The sequence below is a fragment of the Brachypodium distachyon genome, chromosome 2 (genome assembly GCF_000005505.3).
Source record: "Brachypodium distachyon strain Bd21 chromosome 2, Brachypodium_distachyon_v3.0, whole genome shotgun sequence".
NCBI classification, from domain to species: Eukaryota; Viridiplantae; Streptophyta; class Magnoliopsida; order Poales; family Poaceae; genus Brachypodium; species Brachypodium distachyon.
The window spans coordinates 44260065-44273613 of record NC_016132.3 but is presented as its reverse complement, the minus strand read 5'-3'; the positions used below and the strand labels follow the sequence as shown (position 1 = coordinate 44273613).

At 43.1% G+C, this 13549-nt stretch overlaps 2 protein-coding genes and 1 long non-coding RNA gene across 4 annotated transcripts; 2 read left to right on the top strand and 1 right to left on the bottom strand.

Moving 5' to 3' along the window:
* Positions 1 to 826: 826 nt before the first annotated feature.
* LOC100837876 (desiccation protectant protein Lea14 homolog) lies at positions 827 to 1877 on the bottom strand. The gene is made up of 2 exons (XM_003569344.4): positions 1311 to 1877; positions 827 to 1222 (listed from the first exon to the last, which is right to left on the bottom strand). Exons 1-2 carry the CDS (start codon positions 1592 to 1594, stop codon positions 973 to 975), a joined length of 534 nt encoding a protein of 177 aa, XP_003569392.1. The 5' UTR covers positions 1595 to 1877; the 3' UTR covers positions 827 to 972.
* A 33-nt stretch (positions 1878 to 1910) lies between these two features.
* Positions 1911 to 4652, top strand: LOC104582813. The gene is made up of 2 exons (XR_730839.3): positions 1911 to 2459; positions 4367 to 4652. It is a non-coding gene; the product is annotated as an uncharacterized LOC104582813 (long non-coding RNA).
* A 2115-nt stretch (positions 4653 to 6767) lies between these two features.
* LOC100837567 (neutral ceramidase) lies at positions 6768 to 13131 on the top strand. 2 transcript variants are annotated; one of them, XM_010233742.3, is made up of 10 exons: positions 6768 to 7182; positions 8023 to 8448; positions 8845 to 9053; positions 9556 to 9924; positions 10022 to 10277; positions 10365 to 10635; positions 10714 to 10839; positions 11287 to 11350; positions 11670 to 11839; positions 12326 to 13131. In XM_010233742.3, exons 2-10 carry the CDS (start codon positions 8102 to 8104, stop codon positions 12869 to 12871), a joined length of 2358 nt encoding a protein of 785 aa, XP_010232044.1. In that variant the 5' UTR covers positions 6768 to 7182; positions 8023 to 8101; the 3' UTR covers positions 12872 to 13131. The 2 variants fall into 2 exon arrangements, with proteins under 2 accessions (XP_010232044.1, XP_014755071.1); XM_014899585.2 differs by lacking the exon at positions 6768 to 7182 and adding an exon at positions 7326 to 7690.
* The last annotated feature ends 418 nt before the right edge of the window (positions 13132 to 13549 follow it).

Genomic DNA, 13549 nt, shown 5'->3' with positions numbered 1-13549 from the left:
CAAAAGCTCCACATCACCATCCACATCATGTGTTGTTGTATTCTAGGAATCCAAAGGCTCCACATCACCATCCACATCATGTGTTGTTGTACACTAAGAATCCATTTTGGTGGTCCATTCGAATTTAATATTTTCATACCTAAGATTTTTTGTCTCCACGATGCATGTGAATATTTCACCAAACACACATATTTTCATGATATGTATGTCAATTTTACTAAGATATGCAAATATTCAGGTTGACAAAACTTCACTTTTCGATTTCTTTGAAATTGTTAATGTTCAGGCACATCAAAATTACACTTATTATTTTGTTGCGTAGGTGTTATGAATGATTAAATCATTTTTCCTACAATATTCATATTTATTTTACATTAAATCATATTATTATCATTTGTTTCTGAAATCATATTCAGACGTGCATATAGAATTGCCGCGGGGAATCACCTAGTTTTTGTATTTATGCTTTTGTCCTTTTGACACTATTCATGTATGTATTTGTTTTTCATTTCTTCACAATTATAATAATTTGGATTCGAGAATTTATGAGATTGTAAACCCACACCTAACGACTCATTCAAGTTCTTAAATAAAATTAAAAATATTTAGAGATGCTATCTGGTAGCACCTAAAAGGATGGGGGCACATGATAGTCTTTTTCTCATGGTAGCAGAGGATGTCACAACGGTCATCATCATGGGTCGTGCGGACAATGAATGGTGGCAATTACCATTAAGCTCGATCGCCTGTTATACCGATATAAAGAACACATTTTGCCTGCCGATGGAAGAATGGAGCTTTGGGCAAATGCAGAAAAATGCTCAGATTCGCAATAAGAATCTAATTTCAAGGGGCATCCACGCGCAGAGGAAACAACGAAGACTCGTACAAGTTTAAAATGATCCTTATAATTGCCATCAGAATCAAAATCTAAGAAATGAGCAAACAAACCATCCTGTGCAGCCAAATTACTCAAAACAAGTCCCGGAACGTGGGGAGCTTCATCTCTCCCTGGGTGGTGACAGGGATGGTGAAGCTGCCGATGACGGGGAGGTCGATGATGATCCCGACCTCCAGCACGTAGTCGATGTCCCAGTCTCCGCCCAGATCCTTCATCAGCGACATGACGAAGTCGTAGGGCACATTCACCGGCAGCTCCAGCTGCGTCGCGCCGCTCGCGCCGATCCACCCCGGGTCAGGCATCGTGCCTGAGGCTATCACCCTGAAGAAGAAGAAAGAGATTCAATTCGATGGCCGAGCGAGCGACAGCAACATGCAATGCATTGCACGCACGGATCTACTCCACTTACTTGCCGTCGCTCTTGAAGGTGTAGGTGAGCTCGCAGATGGGGATGCGGTTCGCGTAGGGGTTGCTGATGTCGATGTGGCTGTGGAGCGTGATGCCCTCGCGGCTGACGCTCTGGAACGCGACCCGGTCCAGCGACGCCTCGGGCCTGGGGATCTGCGCGATCTTCTCCGCCACGAACCCCCTGGCCTTGCCCACCAGGCTCGCCACCACGCCTCCTCCGGCCTCCTGATCCTCAATGTCTTCTTCGGCGCCGCCGAATCTCTGTGCTTCCTCTCCGGTGCCCATTGTTGGGGCGCTGGATCGAATTAACGCCTCGCGGAGGTCTTGAAATTGGACGGATGGGGAGAGGAATGAGCGCGGAGATAGAAGAGCCAAGGGAGCCGCGCGCGTTTATGGCTTGCGCTTTATGGCACGCGGAGAACGCCGGTGACATCTAAATTAAGGAAAGAGAAGAAAGCTCTATCTTCCCAGAGATATACGACTCATAGCTCACTGCCCTATGCCATCGATCTAGTGCGGCACTTCCCTGCCTGCGATACTGCATTCTCGTTGTCTCTCCCAGTCGTTCCCTACCACGCCGGCGCCTCCCGGGAAGCCGGGATGAGCAGCGACCTCGTCGACGGGCCGCGCCGGTTGAGGCGCACACACGCATATCCGTTCCTGTACCGCACCCGAGCACTCTCACCTTCCTTTCCATCCCGGATGCTTCTGGTTAGATCCCCTCCCGAATTCCGCATATGCGCACACTTTTCTCTTGCGATTTGTTGTTGAAATTGAATTTATGATTTGATATGAATTGTGGAAATCTCTTCCTCTGTCTGCGTATGAACTGAGCTCGTTGCTTTCTTAAGGGAATCCGTTTTAACCGAGGTACTCGCTCCGACCGGTATTCCTCGTCTCAAATTTGCCCAAATACAGATGTATTTATGTGTAAAAAGCATTTAGATAAATGTAATATTTGACGAGTAATTTCATCCGGAGGGAGTAAAACAAAATTCATAACGGAATCGGTGTCAGATTCGGCCTGCGCAGAACAAAAGAGCTTCACACTCAAGACTCGCCGCCAACCAACCGCCGTCAGCAATTATTGTCTGAATCCGACCGAGGGTGCCCCAAATCACCGCCCCAGATCTCTCAATCAATCGCCGCGGTGAGGTTTTGCTTCTGCTCTCCAATCCCCTGTTTGATCGTGATGTCCTTGTGTAGCCATGCTTGCTCATGATATGTTTGTGATATTGCCTTGCCGAGAATATGTTTCTAGTATTTCCCTCATCTGTCTAAAATTAAGTATTATGCATGCTTATAGTTCTAAATAGCGTTGTACATGTTTTGAGTTATCTTGATGTGACTTGTGAGTGAAACAAAATCATGGTTTAGGTACTATAATTGCTCAAGATTTCATGTGAATTTGGATGGTACGCTGTAGGCATTAACTAAAGTTTAAACTCTTGAGATGGCAAGGCATATGAAACGGATGGTATTACAAAAAAAAAAAGTTCATTTGATGCATCATTTCCCTGCAACGATATTTAATCCACAAGACGGATCTCAATCTTCTCCTTTTGTTCCTGCAATTAGTCTATTTGTATATTTTTTTGAGGACGCAGTCTATTTGTATATATGCATGCCTTTTTGTTGTTGTGTGGTCGATACAGGTATATGCAACACCTCCCCACAAAAAAAAAGATACAGGTATATGCACTATGTCTGAACATTAATGATTTTTCCTATCAAGACTAAATTCAGTCTTGCTGGTCATTAGTAGCATGTGTGAAGCCCATAATGTCACTGTAGCTACTTGCTAGCTTCGTCAGTTTGTTTGTCCCTTTGCTCATAACCAGTAATACGTGTTTAGTTCCTATCCTACAGCTACAACTGATCATGTTCTCTTATATTAATTAATCTATGAGAATTGAGCATTCAGTAGTTTAATTTTGTCTTGTAAAACATGATTATGGGGTTATGAATGACAAAACTGCAGTAAGGATTGATGCTGCTGGTGGTTGAAATTCTTTTCGGTTCAATTTTAATTGGAAATTTCCACATGATAGAAAATATTCAGGAAATTATAGAAAATATCTTATGGCTTATCTTTCCTATATTACTTTGGTTTCCTCCCCACCCAATAAGTCTATCCAGCAGCGTCTTCTTAATGCTTCGATCAAGTCTTATAATATGCCAAGCTTGGATTTTAATCATCTTTATCTGTTTTTCTGGTTTCTTTTGTCGTGATTGTCCTATTTTTTGTTTATGCCAAGAAAGGGTATCGCCCTCAGAAATCTGTTTTGCTCAGCTGCATTTTAATACATGCACAGGTCTTTTTTTTTGCGAATATACATGCCCAGGTCATAACCTATGAACCTAGATGTGTTACAGGTTGTTCTGTCGTATACGTGAGATGGCATCAGGAAGTTTAAGGCTGTTACTCAAATATAGCAAATTCAAATCAACTTGTAGATGCACATACAATTTTTTGTTACCAGTTTATATTGGTTGCATGTGCTTTTGCAAATCCATGCACCTGCCAATGAAACTTATCCTTGTAATTGGTTTTCATTTGTCACATTCTGGACTGATCATTTACAATGCATATTTGCCATAGGCTAACAGTTGTTCAGGACGAGCTTTTTCAGAAAGTTTTTTCAAAGGCAATCAGTCGTTGCACAAAAGGAAGTGCAGAATCCAAAGTTTTATCTCAGTTTGAGAAGTGCAGAAAACACGATAATATGCGCTATTGTAAAATAATGACAGTAAATTTTAAGTTATTTAAAGTTGATATTTCTAATCTCGTTTGTGGTTAAGATCAACTTAAACTCATGTTTCCTCTATATATTTTCAACTGGTTCCTGGACGTGGCTCAACATGTACCCATGTTAGTCACTGCAATTCCTGGTTGTTGGCTTGTGATTATTTTTATTACAAGGTAGTATGCTAACACTTTCAAGTAAATTTAGTACAAATTTAGAATATCTTATGGCTAGATCAAAGTAATGGGTGACACTTGTAGAATGGCATTAATTTTGATCAAGGTCCAATATGTTCATCTTGTTGCTGCAGGGGAGCTTAAGATGATAGTGTCTATGGTGGCAAGGCTGGAGCAGAGGCTGTTGTTCTTGGGCAAGGAGAAGAGGGATAATGACCACCTCTACATGGTTGGGGTGAGGGACAAGGACAAAGTGCTGCTCCTTTAGGATGCATAACTAAAGTTACTATACACAGGTAGGCGAATTCTGCAGTGCCATTCCAAGTGCTGAATTGGTAGTGCTATTGGAATGAGGTTATGTATTTTGAATTGCATGCAGAAAAATGATTTTTATAGTGAATTGATGGTGCTATTTTGAAAGGTTTGGAATTGATCTAATGCCATGATATGTGTCTGCCTAATCACCATTTACCATCATCCGGAGGAAATGATGGGGAATGCAATGTCTAGGTCACCGCGGAGTAATGCTGTTCACACACAACGTACATCACCAGCTCGTCGGGACAACCTTACAGTGAGTGCTAAACCAGGCACTGGTTCTGCATGCATCTACAGAAAGCCAAGGCCAAAAATCTGACTAGTATGGACGGGTTTTTTTTCGAGAAAAGGCCATAACCCTTACAAAACTATTTTTAAAATAAAATAAAATTACACGCAAGTTATTATAGACAAACGTCGTTGTCTTCGGTCTTCCTCTTGCACTCGCAGGTGGCGCGTCGTGAGTGAAGCTCGATGCTGCCTCTGGACCTGAACCACGTCGGAGCTAGAAAATCGTTGTTGACATAGTAGCCGACAAGTCGCCGGTCGGAGTTAGAAGACGCCGGTGACAGTGATATGAGAAACAGACCACCATCGCGGAGAAGAAAACGTCGAAGAGGGTTGGATGACCATCCCAGATCTGGCCAGACGGATCTACCAAGACCTGACCGCATTAACTGCACGATGAGGTCGAAGATGACCGAGTCTCATCGATCAGAAAAGGAACCAATAAACTGATACGTGTGCCGACTTGCAAAGCATAAACACAATACCAGATCCACCACTTCGGAAGAGTAGCGACCAACCGTGCCACACTCTCCTCCGCCACCGGCAGGATCGCCGTCGAGGTGGATGAGGAGTCGAGAAAAACTTATTATTGATTGGCATAGTGCCACCATCACCACCATAATTCGGCTGCTGATTGACCAAACCTAATTTTGGAAAACATACTAAATAACTAAACGTAGAAAAAACAGGGACGTCTTTCCCGACCGGCCAGAAGACGAGATCGAGCTGTAGGCGGACGGCGGTGGCGGCTAAGGCCGGAGTCTTTTTCCTATCGGGAATAAGTGCCAGGTTTCCGTTCTACAGTATCGTGGACTAGCATGGACGTTGAACCAGTCTGCCAGCGATGTGTGTCATTAATTGTGAGTTCATGCTTCGTTGAAACGGGACTACGTGGGGACCCTGGATGCTCATCATTTTCCACGTCTTGTTATTGCGCTGGGCCACGCTGAAGCGTGCTCTGATCCTGCACCTGGAAGAACGAAGCTGGCAGAAGTGCAGAGCACGGGATGCACTCTGAAGCTCTGAAGTGAGCAATCGTGAGGACGTAGACCTAGATGTTTCGGCCAGGCGTGAAACCGAGAAAACCAAGTACTAATCGATCTGCATCGCTTCCTCTCATAGTATCATGGAAGAAATGCGCGTCGTCCCTACTCAGCACAAGAGTGGGTCACTTCGGCAGAATGCCATGAATCTGGCAGCAAAACCATTTGTCCACATCGAACATTCTGGTGACCCGTGTGAACACGTCACGACGGTGTACTCACCGCTTGATACGCCTGCGTAGCGTACAAGTTGGAGGACAGCTGATAAATACGACAAGGAACTAGTAATGATTAATCACCAGTAGCAATGAGAATGTAGCACCAGTCAGTCTTTGTCTCCGGGAATCACAGTAATCTGAAGGGCCAGTCCACTGTGTTTCTCGGTGCATGTCGGTGAATCTCTGAGTAGTAGGAACATGTCCTAGTCTGAATCGACCGAATTGGTGAAACAGCAGGCTGCGGCTGCCGCACGACCCTGCGCGCCCCCGTCCGGCCGGCTGATCTCTCCCAGGCTTTGGCCGCCGCGTGTCTGCAGCACCCTTCGCCCCGGTCCCCGGCGGCATCTTTAATCACGTCGGCTCCTCTCAACGGATCAGGTTGTCTGATGTGAGTACTTCCACAACCACCACCTACAGTACTATCCCGATTCACCAAATAATGATCTCGTATGGCCGTACAGAAGAAGTCATTAAGACTTCCTAGTCCTGCAGTTCCACTTCATTTAGTAAAGCATGCTGTCATCTTCTAGAGGGCGGGATGGACCAGATCTGATCTACCAAATCGATAGCCATAGCTCCTTGTTGGCCCACCCTGCATACTCTCAACACTCCCGGTTGCCCCCCAGTCCCACCAGAAAGCTCAGGTACCCGCAGTTTCCTCCCATCCCCAACCCGCATACACACGTTGAGTTGTTGACACACAAACAACGGAGGCCACGCCACGGCTAACGCCACCTCTCCTCTTCCCCAGCCGTGCCTTGGACGCTTCACCCTGTGCGCCTCCGTCCGTCCTTCGTGGTCTTCGCCACTTCGCCCCCCCGTCTCCACCACGACCCGTCCCCCTCAACGCTCGCCTGATTTGACACCGCCTCGGCCTCGCCCCTGAAGTACTACTACGGCAGCATAAGTTTAAACTGAGAACCCAAGTACACCCTGCGCTAGGACTACGAGGCGCCCTGCTCTTGGAGTCCCCAGTCGGTCGCGTCGTGTCTGCGGTTGCGCTATTAAATGGCGGCGGGCGGAGGCGACTAGCCAGTGCAGCAACTGAAAGCCGCCGGGGGAGTGGGATTCGCCGTTCGTGGGGTGAGTTCGCTTCCTTCAGTCTCCCCCCGCTTTCCTTCCAGTTCCAGGCAGGTCGCGTCGGTCGTTCCCATTTTGTTTCCCGATTTGCCGTTATTTTGAAGTGTTTTGTTGGATAAGGAAATTAAATTGCGCAATTGTCCTAGGGTTTGAGCATAATTGATGCGGAATTTGGGTTGATTTCGTGATCCAATGAGGGCGCGTTGTCTGCTCTGCTGTTGACTTAGTGTTGTAACTTGTACGTGCCCCCCGACTGTTACACTCTGCAATTGTTGCTTGTTTGGTTTGTTTGGTGAGAGAGTGGCTGCAACGATTGCTGCTTTGCTGCGGCTTTGCTTTTGCAATTTGGTATAGTGAGCGTTACAGGGGTTGCGTGCCTTGTGAGTGAAGCTGCCGTCGCCTGGGTGGTGTGATCCCTGTTTTAAGGATTTAAGGTGCGTGGTGGTTTACAGAAGAAAATGCAGTGCAGGGCTACATTCAGGCCTAAATGGTGCAATTATAGTACGATCAGGTCAGCTCTATATTCGGCATGATTTTATCGCTTGTGCCATGACAAGTTTGAGGAGTCCTTATGCTTGGCGACATAAATTCTTGGTGTTCAATAGATCTGCTCATATTGTGTTCATGACAATTGACAAAACTTTCTTGATGCTCAATAGGTCTGCTGATAGCTGTTTTTTGAAGAACACGGTGAAATTGCTTTGTCACTGTTTACTGTATTTTTCTTTCCAGAAAGAGATGGGCATGCTCTTGTGTCAGATAGTAATAGTATACACCCATTCCTTTGCATCATTATGATATAATGTTTGGCAATTTTTTAATAGGTCATGTTCTCTTTTGCAGTGTGTAGCTAATCATTTATTCTCCCGAGATTTTGGACTTGCATGAGTTGATCAACAAATCCATTATTCTCTGGTTCCTGATGGAGGCATCATCTTGCTTGCGCTACCAAGTCCATGGTGTTGGTTTGTGCAGGATATGGCTATGTCTTCTTCTAGTTCTTGTTCTTCAGAATTGCAGCCCAGTGCTCTCAGATTCTCCTTATTTGGTCGGAATGGGGAGCTATGACATAACGGGGCCTGCAGCAGACGTTAACATGATGGGATATGCAAATACTGAGCAGATCGCATCAGGAATTCACTTCAGGCTAAAGTCACGCGCGTTTATTGTTGCTGAGCCTAATGGAAAGCGTGTTGTGTTTGTGAACCTTGACGCTTGCATGGCATCACAGCTTGTGAATATAAAGGTGCTTGAAAGGCTAAAAGCAAGGTAAGAGTCAGCCCCCCTTGGATTTCACTGTCAGAAAATCCTGAAATGTTGGTTGCAACTGTGTGCATGATGTCTATTTGTAGATTGTGCATAAGGTTGAGCTTCCTATCATCCTTTGTACATTTACCTCTCTTCAAATATTAATGACATTATGAATTTATTTACTTAGTTATACCATGCTTACTTTCTTGATTGTGTTAAGCCATGATTTACTCATTGATGTATTTATGTGCATTATTTAGATTATTGAACTGAGATACTACCTCTTAGCATCCTTAGCCATTTCACAATGTACATACATACATACTGTACAAAGGCACTAGATGACATATTTTTTTAATTAGATTCTGCCTTGCATGCTCATGTAGCTGAGTTGGTTGTGCCTCAATTTGGCAGGTATGGTGATCTTTATAATGAGAATAACGTGGCTATCAGTGGCATCCATACCCATGCTGGGCCTGGAGGTTACCTGCAGTATATAGTGTATATCGTCACATCTCTTGGGTTTGTTCGCCAGTCATTTGATGTAATTGTCGATGGCATTGAGCAAAGCATTGTTGAAGCTCATAACAACCTTCGTCCTGGGGAAATCTATGTGAATAAAGGTATAAAAAAATGTATTTTCTTGGAGGTTTTTCAAACCACCATTGGTACTAATCTCACACATCCAATTGTTTGGTTTATTTGTAATTTCTTCCAACTTGATCTATGTATAATGCCATTTAGTTTCAAATTGGCTATAAATGTTGCTCAAGTATGGCTGCATTTTTTTTCTTTCCCAAAACCATATAATAATTTGTGAAATTTTACACGTACATAGAACATCACTTCTCCAGCATATCCTATTTTTCAGGACTTTTTTTAAACTTTCCAGTGATTTACATGGAATTGTCACCGTAAAGGTGGTTTTCACCGAGTACGCCGTCATAATAATACATGTCAGAGGGTATTACTTTATATTTCTATTTTCCATACGATGTCTTGTCCATTTTTTCCCCATATGATGCATGCTCTTGTTTTCTTTGAACAGTCTTGTGATGCCTGCTAATCTTAGTTGCTGCAAGCCTGCAAAGATTTCATTATCAACCTTAGACACTTGATTTTCAGGCGAACTTCTTGATGCCGGTGTGAATCGCAGTCCAAGTGGATATCTGAATAACCCTGCTGAAGAGAGAAGGAAATATCAATATAATGTTGATACAGAAATGACCCTCGTTAAGTTTGTAGATAATGAATTGGGTCCAGTTGGAAGTTTTAATTGGTTTGCAACTCATGGAACATCAATGAGTCGTACAAATTCCTTGATAAGTGGTGATAACAAAGGAGCAGCTGCACGTTTCATGGAAGACTGGGCTGAACAAAATGGCCTTCCAAAGCAGATGGGTCAAGCAAATTCTAATGAGTTTGGATCTTTGCACCTGGGATCTGTACTTCCGAGAAGAGTCTCTACAATAATTCCGGAACCAAATGAGATAAGTATGTTTCATGATTCTCACACTATTTGATAAGAGTATTGAAATGAAACATGTTAGGTTGTGCCTTAACTATTATTTTTTCATTTGCTTTTGATCAGCTGATGACTTAATGCAATTGGCATCGTCCTATGAGGCCTCAGGTGGCAGACGACTGGCAAGTTCGAATATCACTAAGCGCATTAGAAGCAGTCGAGAAAACAATGCCAAATTTGTTTCTGCATTTTGCCAGTCGAATTGTGGAGATGTTAGTCCAAATGTCCTGGGAACGTTTTGCATAGACACCCATCTTCCTTGTGACTTCAATCACAGCACATGTAATGGGAAGAACGAACTTTGCTACGGACGAGGCCCAGGGTATTCATCATGCATAAGTTAATAACTTTCCGTGCACATTAGCAACAGTATTTATAAATGAAGTTTTCAAATATTGCTGTCTTGCAGATATCCTAATGAGTTCGAAAGTACCCGTATAATTGGGAATAGGCAATTTCTCAAGGCTGTAGATCTCTTTAATTCAGCTTCTGAGGAGATACAGGGAAAAATTGACTATCGGCACACTTATTTAGATTTCTCGCAACTCGAAGTTAGTGTTCCTACAAGTACGGGTGGTCAGAAGGTGGTGAAAACATGCCCAGCAGCCATGGGGTTTGCATTTGCTGCTGGAACCACGGATGGCCCTGGAGCTTTTGATTTCAAACAAGGGGATGCCAAGGTTCAGTATATCGATTAAATACTTGCTTCAAAACTTTAGATGATGTGCTATTCACTGATTTCTACCTTCGCTGATCAGGGAAACCCTTTCTGGAGATTAGTGAGGAACGTACTAAAGACACCAGGGAAAGAGCAAGTCGAGTGCCAAGCTCCAAAACCAATATTGCTGGACACTGGTGAAATGAAGGAACCATATGATTGGGCGGTATGATTTTCTTTTTTCAATAATCATATGCAGACTTGTGACATTGTACTCTTCTATGTCTTTGTTATTTCACTTGGTATTTGACACCAAGATCACCAACAATAAGGACCAACTGTTGCTGCATCAAATTTGTACTGCATAGGCTGATATAACATATAATTCTCTGCATTACGGCGTTTGTCGCATTCCTTATTTTCCATGTGAAGCTGTGAGTTGTACAGCTTAAAATCATAGCCAATAATCCAATATCAACATATTTAATATTAACTAGGTTTTTGTGGTAGAGGTGATTGGATCAAATGGGTTGTCACTTGTGAACTGTAGGCCACCTGTTTTGTTTAAGCTCCGCAATGTGGTCAAATCAGAACCAAGATCTAGAAACCAACTTACTGAATTTACACAAGTTCTGTTTGTTGGCCTTGTATTGACTTCTGTTATCTTATGCAGCCTGCGATACTCCCCATTCAGATCATAAGAATTGGCCAGCTGGTTATCTTGTGTGTTCCTGGAGGTATATTCCATTTCTTCAATCCTAGAATGTCTGTCAAGTTAAAAGTGCATGTTTGAGTTACTGTTCTTTCTCAGCAAGAGTAACAACATCAGCATGCATGTCTGGCTTGTTTCTCTACTTTGATTTGCTACTGCTAGGCACTAGCCCACGTGAGCAATAGCTAAAGGAAGCAAAGCTAATGAATCTTGTGTGCAGAGGCTGGGGGTAATAAAGCTTCCATTTCTAAAAAAAAAATTGCTTGGGCTACAGCGCTAACAAGTTCATGCTCAGCAGCAATAAGCACAGCACTTCCCTAATTCTTTGGTTATTTTTGGATCAGAATTTACGACAATGGCTGGCAGACGGCTACGCGATGCTGTAAAAAATGTACTGATAAGTGGCAGCAATGGTGAATTTGATAACAATATTCATGTTGTTCTCGCTGGGCTGACAAACACATACTCTCAGTATATTACAACATTCGAAGAATACGAGATCCAAAGATACGAGGTATGTATCGGCATCTTTTCTGTCGTGGATAAAAAGAGAAAATGAAGTTGCATTTTTTTTGTAGTTGTTGTTTCACTGTGTGGTTAATTGATAGGAGTATGACTAAATGCCTAAATATGCACTTTGTCCTATGTCATATGGCAGTTCTTATATATACACAAATAAGCGTACTGTTATGATTTATTTTTTCATGTCCCTGCTCGATCTAGAAGTGTCAAAATATTAGTCCTCTACTCTTTCACTTGTTTGCATGTCTGCACTAGAATTAAGTTATTATATTCAAGCTGCCTTGCAATGGTTTCATGCAAACAAAAGGAAAATATATATTTGTTTGGTACTTCTTACAGTTATATCAATTGGCTTTCATTGACGTGTGCTAGCTAAAGATCATATATTTTTAATTATCTTTCTGTCTAATATATTAAGTAGTTCCACTTGGATATGTTTCAATGCATGAAATTCATTGGAATGAATATGTTCTTGCAGGGAGCATCAACATTGTATGGTCCACATACCTTGAGTGCATACATTCAAGAGTTTCAGAAACTTGCCACAGCTATGGTTGCAAACAAAGAGGTCCAAACAAACATCCAACCTCCTGACATGTTGGACAGGCAAATCGGACTACTGCCAGGTGTTATGTTTGACTCAACTCCTCCTGGTGTTAAATTTGGAGATGTCAGCTTGGATGTTTCTGCAAACTCAACCTTCAGGAAGGGCAGCACTGTGAACGCCACATTCTATTCAGCCTGTCCAAGGAATGACCTTCTTACTGATGGTACCTTCGCACTTGTCGAGAAGCTAAATGGTAACGACTGGATTCCTGTCTATGATGATGATGATTGGTCATTGCAATTCAAGTGGTCAAGGCCTTCAAAACTAAGCCCAAGAAGTTTCGCGACTCTGGAGTGGACCATTCCTGAAGATGCTGCCTCTGGCGTTTACAGATTGAGGCATTTTGGTGCCTCGAAGCCATTGATAGGATCAATCAAGCATTTTACAGGGACCTCTCGCGCATTTGCAGTGCGTTAGGCAGCACACCAGTAGCTTTTGATGGAGTACCTGTCAGAATTTACAGCCAGAAACCTTTTGGACTGTAAACGCGTTACTCCACCTACATGATTTTTCCCCTTTGGTATTTACATGTATCTCAGTGTCTGGAGTTGTAGCAATGTCTAATCATACGAAACTGCTGTCACTATATGCTTGTTTCAAGTGAAATACGAAGTATTATGTACATAAGTATACACTGTTGATATATGCTGAAAAGAGACTTCAGGATTTCTGTTTTACCTGCGATTCTCCCATATTACAGTCTTGTATAAGAGGTACATGTCTTAATAAAGGGCTAGTGACTTGACTTGTGCCAGTCGCTCTGGTATGAACTTCCTGATGACTGGTCTCTTCAGAATGAACCAGCGTGTATCCTACACGATGGGAAGGGCTCGGGTACTACGTACTCGCTTGGCCGAGGAAGATACAACATAATATTTCTGCTACCAACTAATGGTTGGGTATATATCTTCAGGCTGTTCTGTACTGATAACTGAACCCATCAACAGTTTAGAGCGATCTAAATGCTTTTCTTTTAAAAAAAAGTGCAGATGCGGAATTATTTGGAGATCACCCTGACCTAACTTGGGTTACAATGGTACCGCTCATCTCCGTTTTAAAGGAAAGGGCAGCCATTGATTCAGTAAACCAAATGCT